The sequence below is a fragment of the Lepidochelys kempii genome, chromosome 24 (genome assembly GCF_965140285.1).
Source record: "Lepidochelys kempii isolate rLepKem1 chromosome 24, rLepKem1.hap1, whole genome shotgun sequence".
NCBI classification, from domain to species: domain Eukaryota; kingdom Metazoa; phylum Chordata; order Testudines; family Cheloniidae; genus Lepidochelys; species Lepidochelys kempii.
Window position 1 is genome coordinate 4848826 of NC_136403.1, and position 20658 is coordinate 4869483.

Sequence of the window (20658 nt, forward strand, 5' to 3'; positions counted from 1 at the left end):
TGTGCTTGGATGTGAACAGTCCCCTGCAACTCAAACACTGCAGCCTTTTCCTACAGCCTGTGGGAGGGAGGGAGGGAGGGAGGTGAAACTGACAAGACATTGGCTAGAAACAAAAGTGAAACTGATTAAGCCCCTGATATGGGATCCCAGTAGAAGATCTGGAGTCCCATTGACATCACAAAGGTGTCCTGCACAAAACAAGTTGCAGAAATGGTCTCCTAAAGCCCAATCCTAACCTTGTAATTAAGAGATTGACCTGGGACTCAGGTGATGTAGGGTCAAGGCCTAACTCTGACACTTTCTCCCTGGGTGACCTTGGGAAAATCACTTAAGCTCTCTGTGCTTCAGCTCCCTTCTGTAAAATGGGAAGAGTGGGCCACTGTGTGTCTCTGACTATGCATCTAGCAAGCACCCAACACAATGCAGCCCTGATCTGAGTCAGGGCCTCTATGTGCTACCTTGATACAAATGATAATAATTAGTTCTATCCATGCACAGCCTCACCACCATAGGATCTGCCTGCAGCAACAGGGCCTTAATCTGTTTCCATTTGCCCTGATGAGTGAAGTGCAAGATAATAAAGCAAACCACATCTGCAGTGGAAAGTGAATTAGATGGTTTTACAACTCTGTTTGAATAATCTGAAGCATTACTGGCACCCAGGTATAGGGTATTTGTGGCTTTTATTTACTGCATCATTTTTGTAACCCTGACAATGTCCCCTTTCACATTTCAATCAGGCGCTCTAGAAATATTTTTTCATTTGCTCAGAAGGTCACTGCCTGAGTCAAACCCCAGTTTAAGCACACACAAGATGCCAAGCCTTAAGACACCTGCCCTTTAAAGGGTCACGCGTAGATTCCACTGGGTCTTTATTGCTTTTTCTTATCACTCCAGCACATACAATCCCCTTTGCACCTTCTGAGGGTGTTACACGTGCTGAACCTCACAGGCCCTGAGTGTCTTGTAGGGGTTTCATAGTCTAGGGTGGACAGGTTCCGATATTCAGACGGCTTAGAATATCCAGAGGCAGGCGAGCTGGCATAGCCAGATGCTGTGGGGTTTGCATTGCCAGATGTGGTGTGGTTTTTGTACCCACGGGCAGCAGGGTTCCCATACCCAGAAGAGGTTTCATACCCAGAGAGACCAGGGCTTGCATAGTCAGGTGTGTTTGTATTCCTGGCAGCAGGGGAGCTTGCATATCCAGAGGCAAAGGAACTGGTATATTCAGAAGTAGATCCATATGCTGAGGTTGAGGGACTGGCATATTCAGAAGGGCTGGTAGATTCAGAGGCAGAGAGGCTGGTATATTCAGAGGGGCTGGTAGATTCAGAGGCGGAGAGGCTGGTATATTCAGAGGGGCTGGTAGATTCAGAGGTGGAGAGGCTGGTATATTCAGAGGGGCCGGTATATTCAGAGGGGCTGGTAGATTCAGAGACGGAGAGGCTGGTATATTCAGAGGGGCCGGTAGATTCAGAGGGGCTGGTAGATTCAGAGGCGGAGGAGCTGGTCGATTCGGAGGGGCTGGTGGATTCGGAGGGGCTGGTCGATCCAGGGGAAGACGGGGCGCGCTCCCCAGCGCGGCGAGCAGGGGCTGAGCTGGCTGCCGCCGGTGCCCGTCTCTTCGGCGGGCTGTGCGGAGCCCGAGGGGGCTGCATGGCCCCGGGGGGGCTGGCACAGCTGAGCCCGGCGCCGGCGGGGTGCAGAGAGCCGGAGGAGAGGCCTGGCTCCAGCCCGGGATCCACCCCCCGCGCCGGGGCGCCTGTGCGCAGCGCCTGCTCCGTGCGCTCCGGGGCGGAGCGGAGCGAGGTTGGCCGGCTGCAGCCAGAGCTGGTCCCGGGCGGCCCCCCGCTGGATGTCGGGGCTCAGGGCGTTGCTGGGACTCGGCCTGCTGGTCTCGTCGGGCTCCCGGCTGGTGGCGGCGGGCGGGGGGCGCTGCCCGGTCCCGCGGTGGCCTCCTGCGGCGGCGGCGGGGGCCTGGGGCAGGGGCGCAGGCCGGGGGCGCAGCAGCAGCAGCGCCATGCAGAACCCGGGGCGCAGCGGGCTCAAGTACCTCAGGTAGCCCCCTGGCCCTGCCTTTGCGGGGGGGCTGCCAAGAGGCGGGGCTGGGGGAGAGGGGGAAATGGGGGGGGACGCTGGGAGGAGATAGGAAATGAGGAGGGGGCTGCAGGGGCGGAGGGGAAAGGGGGGCTGCGGGGGAGGAGGGGGGAAATTGGGGGGCTGCAGGGGGAAATGGGGAGGGGGAGGGGGGTGCTGCAGGACACCAGGAGAGGAGCTGAGGGAGGTGGCCGGACAGCAGGGGATGGGGAAAGGAGGGAGGGTAGTGGGGTTTGGGTAGTGGGGGTTCTGCAGGGACCTGGGGCACCTTTTGGGGATGGGGAATAGCCCATTTATCAGGGACTGAGGGGAGGGGGACTGGGTGTCTATAGGTGGTTGCTCAGCGGAGAGAAAAAGTCTTAAAATTTAATTAAAAATATGGAGAACGAGAGGATGAAAACACCCCTCTTGGCATCTATGCAGTGTGATTCTCTCTCCCTCCTCCCCCCTGGGCCCTGAGTAACCCCCCCTCCCTGCCTTTTTAAATTGCCTTTGACTTTGCTTTTACAGTTTGGTAAAACAAACTCCCAGCCCTGAGGCACTGAGGCTCCCTGCAGATCAGTGGCCCGACTTCAGCACTGGGGGTAAAGAGAATGCCTAGACTAGTCCCTCTGACCTTTGGTGGCTTCATCACCTGAGAGGGGTGGCAATGCCCCTTGAGACAGTGGGTCCCTGGAGCAACTTATTGCTGTTATGAGAGGGAATGTAGAAGCTGGCCAGCCGGGTAACTGGAGCAGCACCTGGATCTCGGCGGGGTTGGGACGGGATTCGACACACACCCCAGTACATTTGGCATTTAGCACGGGCATTCCACCGTCTTCTGAAGCTCAACCATTGCCAGGGACAGGATGCTGGGCCTGTTGATCTGATTTCCAGATAGTTGAGTGGTCAGGGCTGGCAGGGCCAGAGATAGGTGGCCGGAATGGCTGGATCAGTGATTATGACACGGTGAGGCTGGAGATGCGATACTCCATGAGCATCGGTGAATCAGCGCTCTGATCTGGTGTGGCAAATCCGGTGTCCTGTGAAGGAAACGGATGTGTGTGTTCACGCAGGGGTTGTTAATTAGAGTCGGTCAATACATGGAATTTGCATCCCACGGGAAATGCCAAGACTTCATTTTTACCCCAAATAGAAATCTTGGCCTTTTTTTGCAAAATGAAATATTCTGAAATATTTCCTGTGGCCCTCCTTGAAACATCTTGTGTTCCCACAAACTTTTGATTCAATTTGTACATTTTCATATAAAAGTGGAAAGGGTAAAGTTAAAAGAAAATGCTTTGATCACTTCCCAGCCAAAATATCAGCGTTGTTACGTTCCCACAGAATACTCCGGTGTCTCCGAATCAGCATTTTTCCCAACAGAAAAATGTTCTGTTGGAAAATTTCCAACCAGCTCTGTTATTCCTACAGGCCTCCAATCTCAGCAAGAGCCAGTCAGGAAACCCTAGGCACACCCCAGCACTGTCAAGATGTTTGATGGTGGAGCTCTTGATGAAGATAGGCATGATGTTAAACAGGAGAGATTGCGAGTGAGCCAGGGATGGTGGACGATACTTGTGGTGATCAGGAGATTAGAGCCGATACATGTGTAACTTAAGGCCTGGCTTCGCTGCAGAATTACCTGGAGTGATCTATGACTCTTCTCGAGTCAGCCTAGCTCAAGCGAGAGCAGCCACAGTGCAAAATTACCCTGGCGTTGCGATGCCCATTCGGGTGCTGCACTCGCTCCTGGGGGATGTAAAGTCTTCGGGGCTCCTTAGTGCTGCAGGAAGCTGAGCTGCTCTCTGAATGCTTTCCCAGTGAGTGGTGGGAGATCTTGCCTGTCCTTTCGGGCGGTGTGGGGGGGAATTGCGGGGCGGTACTGGAGGACGAGCTGCTCTCGAGTGGCGGTGTGAGCCGGGTGCTCATGTCAGCTGCTGAGAGGCAGCACCTGTGCTAACTGCAGCGAAGACAAGTCCTTCGATCGCACGGGCTCAGCGGCTCATGTCGTTTGCTTCTCCTCTCAGCCAGGAGGAAGCCCAAGCCATCGATCAAGAGCTCTTCACGGAGTACAAGTTCAGCGTCGACCAACTCATGGAGCTGGCGGGGCTGAGCTGTGCAACGGCCATTGCCAAGGTGAGCACTGGGTCCTAGTGCTTTTGCACACCTGGGGTCCCCCTGCTCTCGGAGAGCCCTTCCCGACCGGATCCAGCCATGACCTTCTGGGGAGGGGAGGGAGCTCCGTGCAGGGCCTAATGGCAGCGGCGTGGCCCTTGCAGCTCCTACAAGTGATCGCTTCAGGGGACCCACAGTTGCAAACGAGGTTCTTAGATCAGTTTGCCCTGGGAAGCAGCTTCCCAGGTTTATAAGGTTGTATCTGCCACCCCCGAGCACAAGACTGTACACAGAAGGATCCTCTCTCTCTCTTTCTCACACACGTGCGCATGCACGCCACTGTAATGCAGCCACCTCTGGGGTGGAGGCCGCCAGCTAGGCAGAGAGCAGGAGGCAGCATGCCAGCGTGCATTGTTAGCCAGGCTGATGGCAAGCAGCGCAGATACCTTGGAGGTGGCTAATTTGCTTGTTGTGCTGGTTAACCAAAGCCTGTTCTTTTCTCCCCCCCCAGGCCTACCCGCCCAGCTCCTTCACCCAAAGCCCGCCCACGGTGCTGATCGTCTGTGGCCCGGGGAATAACGGAGGGGACGGCTTGGTCTGTGCCAGGCACCTGAAAATGTTTGTGAGTAGTGCTGGCAAAATGTGCCAGCCCTGGAGGCTTAAGTCCCCTCTGCCCAGAGCAGATACAGCAAAGGCAGCAGCCGCCGAGCAATACGCTCACGCAGGAGTGAGCCAGACGATGCCTGGGAGCCTCCCTGGTCCATTCAGATCTTAGCTCTTGGGCTGAGATGCTCCACAGGGGGCCCGTTCCTTTGGGACGGCCCAGCCTCCCTTCCTCACATACGGATTTTTCAGTGATCAGCCCTGGGTGAAGCTCTGCCAACGAGCTGTGGCAGGTGCAGCTGTTTTCCTCGGCCCTGGGCACAAGGGAGTAGCTCTGGATGGGAGAAGGAACTAGGGAACTGGGAGGGAGGAGGTGCTTAGGGGAACCATAGGGACAGAGAGGAGGCTGAAGTGTGTAGTGTTTGTTTGACCTGGTACTTGCAAGCCCCAGGCAGGTGACGCTAGCTGTGGGTCTGTGCTGGGACTGCCTGGTGACCATATTGGAACATCGCTCGGAATTGTTCTGTCCCTGCAGGGCTACGAGCCGACTGTGTATTACCCCAAGCGGCCTGGTAAAGCTCTGTTTGAAGGGTTGACGACTCAGTGCCAGAAGATGGACATTCCCTTACTCTCGGAGTTCCCATCGGAGGTAGGGCGCGTCACCGTAGCCGGTAGACTTAGAATATCCAGCATTGTTACTTTTGTGCTGTCTTGGTACATTTCACGGCTTCGGTTGTATACATCTCACCACACAAAATAGGGGCGAGAGGCTCACGTGCCAGACGCAGACCAAGAGTTCCTTTCCTCGTCCCGGTTAGATTCCGAAGGGACTATTGTGATGGCCTAGTCTGACTTCCTGTGGCAAGGTTTAACCATTAATATTCACCAAGTGCTTTGGGATCTCAAGGAAGAAGGGGAAGCGAGGTATCAAAGGGGAAAGGCTACAGGATGGAGCGTTGTTTTGTCCTGGGTTTGTACAGCACCTAGCACGCTGGGGAGCTGCTCCATGACAGGGCCCTCAGGTGCCACTGCAGTACCAATAAATCCAATTAAAGTGGAAACGAGCAACGAGCAACGTGGGTTTATTGCTTGTTTATGGGCATCTCTGTGGTGCTTATCACCGCAGCGTCTGGGCATCCCCTGCATTAGGTGACAAATGTGCCTGGTGCTGCTACCGAATTATCTGGAGAACAGGGAGGGTGTTTGTCTGCTCTGTTATGCTGGTGTAAATCAGGAGTCACTCCACTGAAGTCAGTGCGCATAGACTCGTGTAGCCGTGTTCTCCTCCTACAAAGATACAGGGCTTGATCCTCCTCTCCCGTACACCAGTCTAACTTCACTGGAGCGACTCCTGCTTTACACACGTTTGAGGTTAGAATAAGGCCCTTTGTATTTAGCTTGTCACCCCAGATTTACCTGGTTTGAGCTCGGCTACCCATGTAAATCCATGGAGTTACTCCAGATTTATGCCGGTCTGAAACCAGGATCTGGCCCAGCTGGAGATGCTGGAACTTGAGGATATTCTTGGCCTAGATGTACCCTGTAGTGTGTATGTGCCGGGGTGGGTGCGTGGGATCCTGCTGTTATAATCTCCTGACCCCCGTTTGCTGGCAGGCCATGCTGATTGATGAGCTGTATGGCTTGGTGGTGGATGCTATTTTCGGGTTCAGTTTCAAGGGAGCTGTGCGGGAACCTTTCGGCAGCATCCTCAGGACCTTGGAGCAAGTCACCGTACCCATCGCCAGCATCGACATCCCCTCTGGTTCGTTCCGTTCCGCCCCGGCGCTGTCCAAGCTCTTTGGCATCCATTCACTTTTCTCTCTTGATCACATTGGCTGCATCAGCATGGTTATGTTCCTAGTGGGCCTCTAAGGTCCTGGGGACATGCTGAGCTTTGCAGCGATGTCAGTGGTTGGGACAGCAACAGACCTGCTGGGTTATCCCAGGCTTCTGCTGTGAAGATTTGTACTATCGATTTAAACTCACTGGGCCACCCAAATCCCAGTCCTCAGCTGTGGCCAGTGCCTGAGGCTTCAGGGGAAGGTTATTGTCTCTACCCCAGTAATACACTTGGTCGATGGGCAGTGCTGGTAGGGCAGGGAAAGTGAGAATTCCTTCTCGACCCTTGCCAGCTTGTGCCCTGTGAGTGAATTCACAAGCTGGCTTTATGTTGCGTCAGCTGGTATTTGCTTTGTCAGCCGTCTTGTTCGTCAGCGTTAGGTTATTGTGCTGAACTGGGACTCAGGAAAAGTGGGTTCGAGTCCCAGCTCCATGTGACCGTGGGCAGATCTCTCTGTGCCTCGATTCCCCAGCTGTAAAATAGGGGTAAATACTTTTTCTCCCCCACACTCTTCTGCAGCACCTAGCACAGTGGGGCCCTGATCTCAGCTGGGGTTTCTAGGTGCTCCCGTAATACACAGAAGAGACATTCTGAGAGCTGTTACACCACCAGGGATTGGAGGGCCACTGAGAGAGGAGAACTGAGCCTTGCATATTCAGTGGGGAACTAGTAACTCCCTTATGATTCACGCCGGGGAAGCTCTTCAGACATGGGAGGGAGTTTGCCTGGAGTGGGAATGACTTGGCTCTAACTACCTCCCCCTTGGTTTATTTCAGGCTGGGACGTGGAGAAAGGCAACCCGGACAGCATCCAGCCCGACATGCTCATTTCTCTCACCGCCCCCAAGAAGGCCGCGCAGCATTTTGCTGGCCGCTATCACTTCCTGGGGGGCAGGTTTGTGCCAATGGCTCTGCAGCAAAAATACTCGCTTAATCTGCCGCCGTACCCCGAGACTGACTGCATCCTGCAGTTACCCTAGCAGGGGCCAGGCAGGATTGGCATTATCCAAAATCTGAATGAGAGGCGGGGATTTGATTGTGAAGCAGAGACGAGTCCTGCCCAGTATTTGACTGAATCAAGCAGGTGTTGGGGGGGGGGCGGCATTGCTGGTTAGTAGGAGAGGGGCCTAGCTGTGCGGTACAAGCAGGGCCTGGTTCTGCAAAGTGCCTTTGACGTGCACTGATCTCACAGGTTGGGGGCGCTCAGCACCTTGTTTGGTGCTAGGAAGTCCCTGGCATAGCTCTGCCTGGCACATGCGAAGTCAGCTGTGGTCGGCCCATGGGCACTGGGGATTGTGCTTGGTCTGACCCAGTGCCCTTTGCAGTCAGTGGGAGGCTTTCCACGGGCTTTGGATCAGAACCGAAGGGTTAAAGTTCATTAAAGGGGGGGTTGTATTTGTTGGGAGTTACACAGGGGTCTAGAAGCGGAGCTACACACGGAAGGGCCTGCATTCCACGGGCTTTACAGCTGTAGCCGCCTCTGATGTGTGAAAAAAATCCACCTTGTTTTTTCTCTGCAATAAAAATTTATTGACACTAAAAATCTCTCTGAATTGGCCTTTCCTTCCCTCTCTTCCCATCCATTCTTATGCAACTGCCCCATGCTGCAAACATACAGTGGGCAAAACTCCCACCACACCTCCTGATGCTTCAACCTCTGATGGGAAGCAACAGCCAGAAATGGGATTTCTAATGACACAAAAGATGGAGAATTGAGTTATTCCCCAGTGGTGTGATCAGCTGATTCCCTTGCAAGGCAGAGCTGTGATCAGTGCTGTGAGTGGTATGTTTAGTCTCCTCTTGGCTCCGCCTTGTCCGGGGTCAAAGGGTTTGTCTACACAGCAGGTTATTGTGTGGCAAGCCCGGGTGTGAAGCTGCTGCAATGCACTGAAAGTGCCTCACGCAATAACCTGCCGTGTGGACAAGCCCTAAGAGCATCTGCTTCCAGCTGAGCTCCAGCAGCACCAGGGGCATCCTCAGGGTTAGATCCTGGAGGAGAAAAATCCCACCCCGGCTGTAAACACAGTGGCTCTTTTCAAGCAGTTGGGACACTAGCCATGTCTTTCCACCCATGTACTTGTGCGCAGAGCGGCCCCCTTGGGTAAGAGGGCCAGCCCGTTAACCCTGCAGCCAAAGCATGGTGGGGAAAGTGAGCTAGAGAGCGCTGCGGAGTGACTGGGAAGAGGCCCCGCAGCAGGAAGGGCCTCTGTGTGGCGGGTCCAGAGCAGCCCTGAGGGTAGCACCCCCCTCAAACAGGATGAGCCCTCGTTCACTGCACCTTCCCCTTCTTTTTCTTCTTTTTGGCCCTTTTTGCCGCCATCAGCTGCTCCCTTGAGTCCAGCAACTCGCTCTCCAAACCCTCCGTCACCTCCTCCTCCTCTTTCTTTTTCCTGGCCCGCCTCCCCTCCTCCTCCTGCCCTGGTTCTGGCCTCCCATGCACCTTGGCCCAGCCCCCCCTCTCTTTGGATCTCTTCCGCTTCTTCTTCTTGGCTTTCTGCCGCCTCTCAGCCGGTTTGCTGCTTCCCAGGGCCGAGGCACCCGCCACTACCTCCTGCTGACGCTGTGGGGCATCGCCTCTCCCCTCCTCCTGGCTGTCGTTAGCCAGGAAGGCTCGCTCTTGCGCCTCGAGCCGGGCCAGCTTGGCACTCATGGTCAGACCGTGACGGGCTCCCCTGGGAAGAACACACCAGACAGGGCAGGTTAATGACAGCCTGAGAAGAGATCGTGCCTAGGCCAGGGAGACCTGCGACCACCCTCTCATAAGTCACCCCTGCAATGTCTCCTCCCTGCTTCCAATACAGTTGTATCCGACAGACGCAGCTGGATACTGGCTGGTGTCTTAGGATGCTGGGGGCTAGCCAGTTTCCTAGTGCTTGTGGCAGCCACGAGGGGGTGCATGAGCCACACCCCCCCTTCCTTGGGCCTGAAGTGGACTCCAGTTATCCCCCTCCTCCAACTCACGGGTCAGGCTAGCAAAGCAGGAGTGAGGACCAGTTCTGGAGACAGGGCTACGCCTGGAGCGGGGGTAGGCTGTCTCCAGCTTCGGGACTGGAGGGGCAGCCTGGCGGTGCTCAACAGAAGCAGCAGGAGCTGGGGGACAAACTTACTCTGATCAATGATGGGTGCTGGGGCCAAGTGTCAGAGGGGTTAGAACAGGCTTCCTCATTAGCAGGGAGCTGGGGCAGCGTGCCACCAGGGAACAGAGCACAGGGTCTGAGCTCCAGCCCCACAGTCCCACCGCACTCAGAGGCGGGGATGGGTTCCTGAGACGTGGAATCAAACAGAACCAGCCCCCCAGCTCTGGATAGTCCCCCAGCCCAGGACGCTACAGTCTAGGAGCCTTAAAAGTCCACCTGAGCTGCGGGAAAGGCCGGTCATTTAGTGGAACTCCCCCACCCACACCATGCTGGATAAATAGAAGGCACCGGGGCTGGAAGGGATCCTGGTGCAACTGGGGGAGGAGGTGGCATTCCGAGCCGGCACTAGCCATGTCATTCCGCCCACTTACTTGTGCGCAGTGCGGCCGCCACAGGCTCGGACCAGCTCCTCATCCGTCAGCCTGGGGGAAAGAGACAAGACAGCTTCCTGCAGGGACCCATCGGGTGCTAACTGCTAGTGTTTCTGTAAGCCGAGCTCTCTCCAAGGTGTAAGGCAACAGCAGGGGAGAGATCCCACCAGCGGAAACCAGGCGTTTCCAGTTTTCCAGGTGTCCCCAGGACTGAATGAATTAGTCAGAGGCTGGCTGGCGAGTGGGGAAGGCTGTCCCACTTCAGCCAGCACCGGAGCTGGGGTGGGAGTAAACAGGGCACGCCCCCCCAGTGCTGTTCTATTCAGCGGGCCCATGGGCTCACGCTCTGTGTCCTACCCCGCCCCTACCGCAGGGGGCACTAGACAGAAAGAGACAGCTGCCCATCTATGCCTCATAGTGTTTGCAAGTCCCAGCGAGGAGAGGAGAACTGGCCATTTCGCTCCTAGTGTGCCACCGAGAAGCCAAGTCCACTGCTCCCCTGGAGAAATGGTTCACTCCCCGAGCAAACCCTGAGCTGTCCAGCAAGTCGGGGTGGGGATGAAGACCTATCAGGGATCTTGACCCCCTCCTTGCATGTGGCACAAGGATTCCTCCTGCACTGCTGGGGACAGATGCGGGGGGGGGGGGAACGACAGCTCTGAGACAATGGAGATCAACTAGCCCTGGGATGATACAGCAGTCACAGGGACTACTGCAGAATCAGATCACAGAGTAGGACTGCCCCTCCCCCACCTCCTTGGAGTACAGTCTGTTCTCACAGGATCTGGCCCTCTGAGCAGAGGTGTCCCCCGTGGCTGGTGGCCCAGCCCAGCAGCTCAGAACAGCCTCTCACTGCCCCCACACCCGGCTGGGCACTTACTTCCTAGCACTGGACAGGTCCAATTTCTCCTCCTCGTCCTCGCTCCTCTCAGAGGTGGCAACCTGCTTCGTTGGCTCCTCCCCTCCTGCCGTCAGCGTGGCTGCCTGGGACGGAGACAGGTGCAGTCAGAAATCAGTGTGCTGGAGACACACCCACCAGCCCACGGGCCGGGCTGCAGGTGTAGGGAAAGCTGGTGCGGGAGCAGGGACTACGTTAGTCCAGAGAGGCAGCGTTGCAGATTAGACTGAAAGTCAGGACTCCAGGCTTCTATCCCCAGCTCTGCCTCTCTGGGTAGCCTTGGACAAGTGACGGTCTCTTTCTGGGCCTCAGTTTCTCCATCCCCACATCTATGCACAATTCAAGGAGGATGACGAGAAATTGGAGAGGGTTCAGAGAAGAGCCGCAAGAATGATTAAAGGATTAGAAAATGTCCCATATAGTGATTGAGCTGCTTGAGTCTACCTATTTAGCTTAACAGAGAGAAGGGTAAGGGGTGACTTGATCACAGACTATACGTATCTACATGGGGAACAAACACTTAATCGTGGGCTCTTCCATCTAGTAGAGGAAGCTCTAAAATGAGCCAACAGCTGGAAGCTGAAGCTAGGCAAGCTCAGACTGGAAATAAGGTGTACCTTTTGAACAGAGAGAGTCATTAACCACTGGGATGATTTACCAAGAGGCGTGGTAGATTCTCCATCGCTGGCAGTTTTTAAATCAAGATGGGATGTTATTCCAAAAGATCTGCCCTAGCAATGACTTTGGGGCAGTTCTCTGGCCTGGGTTATCCAGGAGGGCAGACTAGACGATCACAGTGGTCCCTTCTGGCCTGGGAATCTATGAAATACTCCACTACCCTCTCTTGCGGGGCAAGCACAGGGGTGTGAGGAGGTTGTGCTCCATATATGGGCTGTGTGTGATTAGCTCCAGTATCTAGGCCACATTCCCCTCCACGCAGCTCCAGTTGGATACAGTATTCCTCTTACTGCCCCTAACTACTACAGTGTTGCAGGGCAGGTGTCAAAACCGCATACAGCAACCGTGTGCACAGCGGTCAGACTTCTGCCCTGTTTTACCCCAGAGGCAGCTGCATTTCAACATGGGGAGCATGATCCCTGGGTGCTGTTGCTGTACGCGGTCAGACTTCTGCCCTGTTTTACCCCAGAGGCAGCTGCATTTCAGAGCTCAGTGAGCAAACCCTATGCTGCATTCTCATACGCTGTCCAGCTACCGCGTTCCACCCCACAGGGGGCTGCATTTCAACACGGGGTGGGCAATGCCTGCGCAGCGTCACTATGCGCTGCCAAACAAGTGACTTGTTTCACTCCAAAGGTGGCTGCAGTTCAGCAGTGGCTGAAGCATGTGTGAAGCTGTGGGATCTTTCAGGATAGAAGGCACCACAGAAATGCAAGACGTGATAGCCGACAGCACAGCAGCCTGTCTGCAGCGAAGGGGAATCCCGAACACCGACCAGCGTGCCCTGTTACCTTCACAAAGCGGCCGTACAGCATGCTCCTGGGACTGGGTGCTTTGCGGGGCTTCTTGTTGCTGATCTCCCCGTCCTGCTCAGAGAGCTTTTTCATTTGGACGCCATCCTGGGAGATTTAAACAGGCATCGTGTGATCAGCCAGGCCGGTAGTTAGTTTAATTACATGCTCCATATTTCACACTTACATACTGTTAATTGTAGAAGTGTAGGACTGGACAGGACCTCAAGAGGTCATCTAGTCCCGTCCCCTGCACTCACGGCAGGACTATGTAATAACCAGATGTTTCCTGACAGGTGTTTGTATTCGTATCTGTATTACAGTAGTGCCTAGGAGCCCTGGCCCAGGGCCCCATGGTGCTAGGCGCTGTACAAACACAGAACAAAGGAACAGTCTCTGTCCCAAAGAGCTTCCAATCTAACCAGTGGATACACTCAGAATGGGGATGGGGGGGAGGGTAGAGCAAGCAGATAAGACAATACTGATCAGTAAGATGGACACTGGCTGCCTAACAGTTCTGGAGTTTTTCTGCTAGCATCACGGCAAAGGAGAGTGATCAATCTCAACTCACTTTGCCAAGATGGCTCGGTATCATTGGCTCTGTTTTAGAGATTGCACGCCTCTGTTTCCCAGAGGGAGAACACCACGCCCGAGCCAGCACAGCAAATCAATGGCTGCAGCAAAAAGAGAAAGCCGGTGTCCTGCCACCCAGCCCAGCACCTTTCCACATGAGACCCTTGGACCAGGAGCAGAAAGGAAAGAAATAATCAACCATAATGTTTTTCCTGATCACTGGTCCAAGAATGGTCTTGTGGTTAAGATATAGGTGGAGCTTCCGGACTCCTGGGTTCTACACTCCCAGCTCTGGCACTGTGACCCTGGGCAAGTCACAGCACCGCTCTGTGCCTCAGTTTCCCCATCCTTAAAAAGGGGATGACTATACTGATCCTCCTTTGTAAAGCCCAGCATCTCGTCAGATCGGGCCCATGACGCATGGTCCTTAAGAACTTATGTGACGGTCACCACCAGTATTGAACCAGGGATCTCCCAAGCGAAAATCGTAAGTCGTTAGAGATTTAGGTAAGGAGCCAAGCCCTGTAGCAGGGGCTGTAACAGACACCTCGCATCAGAGGACTGGGCACAGAGGGAGAGACACACTGAGCAGCGAGTTCCAGGAGCTCTATTCATTGCAGCTTTGGCCAGGGAAAACACCCAAAGCGCTTTTGGAGAAGTGAGCAGGGCTCGGCTTTGTTCTGGGAGGGCGTCTCCTGTACAGCCACATCTGTAGCCTGGTGTCGGCCGCTCTTTATCAATCCCATCTAGCTCTTAGCACTCTAGATCTAGATGTCCAGGCCTCCCTGATCCCCCCAACCTCTAATCTCCCCCTTTACCTGCCCAGCCTCCACTGAGATGTTCGCAGCTGACTTGTTGAAGAGGTGATCCCACCAATGGAAAGTGAACTGCTCTGCTGGGTCATGACCCACCTGGTTTGGAAAAGAAAGGGTTAAAAAACCTGCCTTGCTCCCCATCAGGATCTGCTGATCCAACAAGGGCCGCTCTTGGCTGCCGGGATCCTTCTCAACCCAGTCAGGCTCTAGGTCCTCCTTTATTTATAAAGCAAAGAGATTTTGCAAGTGTGGGACACTCAAGGATCTTGCAGCGTATGCGTGTGTAAGGGAGGGCCTTGGGCTGGCAATGGGGTGGGACAGCTCAGCCCAGGGGGAAGCGAGTTTAAAGCCAACCTCATCTGCTGGCCTAGCAGGGGCTGGGGGAGCGGTATCCGCTCTGGGTGGGGAGGCAGCAGAGAGAAGGAGCAGCTGATTCTCTTTTGCCAATCCAGAAGCAGCGCTGATGGAGCGGCATCAGGTCTGGCAAAGAGAGCCTTTGAAAGGTACAAATAAAGGAGGCCTTCATCATCCTCAATCTCCCCCACGCACACCAAAAGAAGTCTTGAAGGGGAGAAAAATAAGACAAGCCCACAATTTCAACAGGCCTGCCCCACTAGGAATTGAGCTGAGACCCATCAACCTCATTCCATACAGGCCCAAAGAGCAGCCAGGTGGTAAATGGGCAGGATCTAAATCAGTAACTCGGGGGGCCACAGCCTGTTCGCAGTCCCCTGTGTCTTCCAGCCCCAGAGCACTCCTCCTATGTATAAGGCCAAGGGGGCGCTGCATTATACAGCCTAGGTGTACTGACGGCCAGTTTTGCTTGTATAGACCAGGTCTTCCTTACCCCAGCTGTGTCGCATTTCACTTTCACCTTGATGGCTTCAGAGATGCCATTCTCTTGCTTCCCCAGCCCTTTGCCTAGAGAGAGCACAGCAAGATAAATGCAGGACTTCCCTCACGTTAATGGCTCCTGGAGGGGTCATAGGTGGGGATCAAACCCACAACCTCTTGATCCAAAAACACAAGCTCCAGCTTCTTAAGCTGAAAGACTAACCAGCAGCAGAACCATAAATCTCTTACATGGTTCAGGCACTAGAAGGGGACAAAGCTCCAACAGGCCCCTTGAAAAGAAATGGAAAACCCAGTGCAGTCAAGAGACACAATATTGTGAGCACAAGAAACAACAGATTGGATCAGCACTGAGATCCTTCAAACCCAGTTTTCTGTGCCCAACAGTGGCCAGCATCAGGTGCTTCAGAGGAGAGCGCAAGAAATCCTGCACTGTTGGGATAACCTGTTCCTGGGCAAGGTTTCCTCCTAACCCTCATAAATCAGGGATTGTCTTAAACTCTGAAGCATGAGGTTTAATATCCCTTCAAAAAATTATATCATTGACTTATTATAATTTTGGCCATTCTTATTGTCTACATACACACTCAATCCCTCATTGAATCTGGGCCTCGATGACATCTTGTGGCAAGGAGTTCTGCAGTCCAATGGCACGTTGTACAAACAAGTTATTTGCATGTGTCAGTTTTGAACGTGCCACGTTTCAGTTGTACTGACTGTCCCCGGTCCTTGTGTTGGGAGACAGGAAGCAAAGGAGCTCCTGATCCACCTCCTTCAGACCAACCATTATTTTGTGCACCTGATTTTTGGATGCATCAAGCCCGTACCTTGTTTCCAGCCGTGCCTCTGTAACTGCTGCTCCGCAAACTTCATCCCCACAGACTTGTTCTTGGGAGAGCCGTTCATGATGGACTCAGGTTGCTATTCTAAAGCTTGATGCTACTTGAACCCTGCAGCTTCCAGGCCTCCCTGTGCATCAGTCTATTATAGGAAGATGGCGCATAATTACATGTGCTGAAATGGCCATTTGCGCTGAGCAGCATCCACTGCCCATGGCAGTGTGGCCTATGGGACCAGCACTCAGGAAATCTGGGCTCTATTCCCAGTTCCGCCACTGGCCTACTGTGTGACCTTGGGCAAGTCATTTCACCTCTCTGTACCTCAGTTTCCCCACCTGTAAAATGGGGACAAAGACACTGACCTCCTTTGTAATGGGTTCTTTGCAAGAAACCAGAAGGGAAACACCTGTCCCACCCAGTGTCCCCCATCCCATGTGAACAGTTGGCCACAGCCCAGCAAAACTGATCTGTCCTATTCCGAATGGGAGATCAAGTCCAGGGAAAGCAGGACAAGGGGAGCCAGGTAAAAGCACCCAACCCTTTGAATCCCCTCCTCATCCCCCTCCCTCCAACTCCCTATATACACCCACCAGCTCTCCATCCCCAAGGATGGCAGCTCCCCAGCCACCCCCGGATTCCCATCCAACCCCCCAACCCCGAGATCACCACCCAGCCTCAGCTCTTCAGCTCCCCATCCCGCCCCCTTCAGCTCGCCCGATTCCCATCCAGCCCCCGACCTTCATCTCTCCAGCACCCCAGCTCCCCATCCATCCCCCCCACCAATGCCCATCCAGCCCCGCACCTTCATCTCTCCAGCCCCCTTCAGCTCTCCAGCCCCCCAGCCAGCCCCCCACCCTCAGTTCTCCAGCCCCCCCAATCCCCATCCAGCCCCCCACCTTCATCTCTCCAGCCCCCTTCAGCTCTCCAGGGCCCCCCGATCCCCCGCGAGGTCTCCGCCCCCCTCGGCTCCCCACATGCAGCCACTCACGGTTACAGCGGACTCCTTCCCCGCAACCACATGTCCGGCTTCTGCAGGGAGGCCGCCATCTTCCCGGAAGTAAAACCTTCCCCCTCCGCGGCGTTCTAGGTTCGCGACGAACCACAGAGGAGAAATGGGCCCTAGTGTCTCAACCATAGAGTTTGGATCCTCCAGGGATCTTGCCCTGCGGAACGCCTTCCCCCCGCACATCCCTCCTTGCCACTGGGTCAAGGATCCCATTGCCCCAGCTCCTCTGGTCCCCGTGCAACTAGCCACGGGGGAAAATTTCCCATAAAACACTGAGGGAAAACTGGTGTCCTCCTCCCCCCCCCCCCAAACCCCTTTATTGTTGTTTCACTCGGATTGGTTTGGTTTTTGCAGCGTAAAACCAAAATACAAAACAAATCAACCTACACCATCCTCCCCCAAAGCCTGGCTCGGCTTTGTTTTGTTTTCCCTTTTGCCAGTGGCAAAGGAGTGTGTGTGTGTGTGGGGCGTTTCCATAGGCAATTTTGGAAGAAAGGTTAAAAAAAAATGTCCCAAGTGGCATTGGGCTGCGTGGAACAAGGAGGCCGAGATGCCTGGGTTTTCCAGGGAGCCAAATCCGCTTGCATGTAGCTGCTTCCTTAGACTGGAAGCTGAGGCAGGGCCTGGTGTTGTTCTGTGGTTGTGGTCCACGAGCAATGCTGCAATACGGATACTGCAATATGTGAAGCTGCGGCTTATCCCCCGCCACCGTCTCCTCTCCCCTCACCGACCCGCCCCATCCCCACTCAACCTGTCTAGGATCAAGCGACCCTGAGTTATTCTGTCACCTTGCCTGTTATTGCTTTGCCTTTGAAAGGTTGGAGGAGGGCACAATTTTAAAGGGACACGCAATAACATGACAACACCACAACAAAGAGCTCGGATGGCTGCCGAGGGGGGGCTGACAGAGAAATGCCTCCCTCCTTGCAATCACTGTATGCCACAAAGGCATTGCTATTGCAGCACAAAACCCCCAGCACTGGATTGCATCACCCAGAGACAGACCCTGTCAGAAAGCTTTCTGTTACCGTGGCAACCGTCACATGGCACTTGGCCCCTGTCAGCCCGCGGATGTTTGTTTCTTCATGCGACTGTACACAAAAAAAGATGGCCAGGTTCCACCCCCCACCCAGTGTAAATCAGCCTAGCTGCATTGGAATTAATGGACCAGATTTGCTCCCCAACCCCGGTGTAAGTCAATGTCTCTTGACTGTTGGCTGATTTACACCAACTGTGGATTTGGCCCCAGATTCCAAATGCTACCTTAATCAAAGGCAGGAGGAACTGGTGTCCACCCCACCCTCCCAAGCTAACCACCCTTCCTGTTGTAGCGTACATCCTGATGGTAAAAGTCATGTCAGTCATGTAGGGAGAGATCCTCAGTTGGTGTAAATTGTCATAGCCCCCTTAATTTCAATGGAGTGATGCTGATTTACACCTTTTGGGACTCTGGCCCATTTGATGCCCATTTACACCAGCGTGGGATCTGACCCATTGACACCATGAGAATTTCTGCCTCTCTCTGAGACTTTCATGGTCTAGAGCATCTCATTCTAATTTTGAGCTGGATTAAAGAATTAGGTTGCACTCCATCCACAGAGCACTAATCTGAGCAGAGTGCTTTATGAAAGGTGCTAACTCATCGTGGGCCCTGGAGCACTTAGGGGCATCACATTACAGGAGAGTGAACAATGATTTGGCCTTCACCCCAGCCTGGTCCACCCAGCCACGGAGGGTCCAGGATGGCATGCAGCCCACCTGCAAGGAGTACTTCGGGGGGTGCGGGGGAGAGTCCCCACATCTGAGCCACTTAAAGGAACATGGGAGACTATTGTGGGGGTGGACACAGATGCCTCCCCCCACCACAGTATTTCCATTGCAGGGATGCTAGCCCTCCCCTGCTCCAGTCCAGCCATCCCTGCCCCATCCAACATTTCAATGAGAAATAGGTCCCCTTTAGAGGACTTGGAATAAGGTGATATAACAGGAGACCAATAAGACCCCACCAGCCCTGGGAGAATTACCTACCCCTGCCCTCCATCCCCCTCATTATGAGCTGTGAAAACGACAATGCCACACTAAGAGCATTGCTTACAAAATACTTGGCTGCTGCTGGGCTGAGACCCCCAGCATCTCTTGCTGACCAGTACTGCCTCGCGGTTTCCTTGTGCTCCCTCATTGAGCTGCCTCTATCCAGCTGTTGTCTCTTGTCTCATACTTAAACTGGAAGCTCTTTCAGACAGGGACTTGTTCTGTGTTTATATCTGGCATCATGGGGTCCTGCTGCATGACTGGGGCTCCGAAGCACGACCATAATAGAAACGATAACTCATAACAATGCAACAATTCAGCTATTTTGGCTCTCTATTGCAAAAAGACTGTACTAAAAAATGGAATTAAACTAATACTAGTGTGATATTCTTCATTAATGGCATTGGTAGGGTCTGCTAAATCCCCTTGAATCTTCTGAGGCCCTAACAAGCATCCTTTGCATGTTTAATTATCACACCCTGCACTTTTCTAGTGTCTTCCCTTTACTTTTGTAATTGTAATGCGTAGCTCTTTTCATATGTAGATCTCCAAGTGCTTTACCGAGGAGGTTGGTATCCTTAGCCCCATTTTACAGCTTGGGACACTGAGACACAGCAAGGTGAAGCCATTTGCTCAAGTTCACCCTGTGAATCCGCATCGGCACCAGGAATAGAACCCAACGGTCCTGCCGGCAGCTCCAGCACTTTGACCCATCTGCCCTGCAATAAAAGGCAAAACTGAAAGATGACTCCAGATTGCTCGCTGGCTGTGTTGTGTGTCAGAGAATCCTCTAAAGGCAATTCAGCATCATGGCTGGGCTACCGGCAGGGTAACAAGAAATACAGAAACTATGCCAGCACAGACCATCTAGAGCTTTCTCTCTAGTCCAGAACAATCTAGGATAGGTCATTCAGAACAACACTGCTAATCCAGTCAGAAAAAGCCATCTAGAACAGTCCACCTAGCCTAGTACTGTTCTCCTTCTAGTTTGGAGCAGCCTAGAAGAAGGCCACTTAGAATCACCCTTCAAGTCTGGGGCAGTCTAGAATGGGCATCTAGAACAATTCATCTCATCCAGGTGAACTAGTCCAGAAAATACTATCTAGAATGTGTAGTCTAGATTAGTCCATCCGGTCTAGCCGAGAACAGACCATCTAGACTGGTCCATTTCATCTCTTGTCTTGAACCTAACCCCAGCCAATGCTGGATGCTCCAGAAGCCCGTGAAGTACCCACAAGGTTGTACATATTCCCCCATCCTGCCAGTGTCCCATGGCAACATGGCCAGGAACCCAACCCAATCTGGCAGTCTGCCACCCACGAGCAGGAGCCACCTGACTAGCAGAGTCAGAGTCTGACACAGAGGGACGCAACGGTGGTTGCCAAGAGAAGGGAACACACACACACACACCCCTCCCTCTCCCTTACCGCCAAGCTATGTTAATGAGATGGTCTCACCTCTATTTCACTGGGCCCTCAAGGCGCTCCATGAAGCCATTTCTTCCTCATAGCGAGCAGGAAATGAGCTCTCAGGCTAACAAGCCATGGGCAGAGCAAAAGGGGGAGCAGGTTGGTTTTTTATACTTCATTTATTTAAGCTGTCCACTGACTCTTCCACACTTGTTTGGGTGTCATGGTGACAGCTGCCATGAACACTAGTGAAAACCACTAATGAGCTGCTAATATCCTGGACGTTAATTAAACCCCTTTGGAGAGACAGTAGCTATCAGCCCAAAGCAGGGTTTGTGGAGGCTTGGAGAGAGGGGATTTTGTGGGCAAAGCTCAGAGCTCTGTGCTGGCGAGGGGACCTCAAGCACCCCAAAGGGGTCAGGGTCACCCGTCAAGTTCACAGATGGGTTGGATTCCCATCCCTTCCAAAACTGGGGGTTCAGGCTCAGCAGCTAATTGAACTTCACAGCCATCCCCCAGCAAGTCACAGGCAGAGCTAGGAAGAGAACCCAGGCATCCTGACCCCCAGCCTCCATCCAGTAGATGACACTCCCTCCCGCCACAGCCAGGATTCTTGGGTTCT

At 53.9% G+C, this 20658-nt stretch overlaps 2 protein-coding genes across 2 annotated transcripts; one reads left to right on the plus strand and one right to left on the minus strand.

The window, feature by feature from the left end:
• The first annotated feature begins 1622 nt into the window (after nucleotides 1-1622).
• NAXE (NAD(P)HX epimerase) lies at nucleotides 1623-8179 on the plus strand. The gene is made up of 6 exons (XM_073322549.2): nucleotides 1623-2058; nucleotides 4107-4215; nucleotides 4706-4816; nucleotides 5333-5446; nucleotides 6412-6559; nucleotides 7414-8179. The coding sequence occupies exons 1-6, from the start codon at nucleotides 1856-1858 to the stop codon at nucleotides 7614-7616; spliced, it is 888 nt and encodes a 295-aa protein (XP_073178650.2). The 5' UTR covers nucleotides 1623-1855; the 3' UTR covers nucleotides 7617-8179.
• GPATCH4 (G-patch domain containing 4) lies at nucleotides 8129-16684 on the minus strand. Its single transcript, XM_073322548.2, has 8 exons — nucleotides 16579-16684; nucleotides 15579-15732; nucleotides 14747-14820; nucleotides 13903-13995; nucleotides 12512-12619; nucleotides 11025-11128; nucleotides 10145-10195; nucleotides 8129-9308 (listed from the first exon to the last, which is right to left on the minus strand). The coding sequence occupies exons 2-8, from the start codon at nucleotides 15655-15657 to the stop codon at nucleotides 8906-8908; spliced, it is 912 nt and encodes a 303-aa protein (XP_073178649.2). The 5' UTR covers nucleotides 15658-15732; nucleotides 16579-16684; the 3' UTR covers nucleotides 8129-8905.
• Between the last annotated feature and the right edge of the window lie 3974 nt (nucleotides 16685-20658).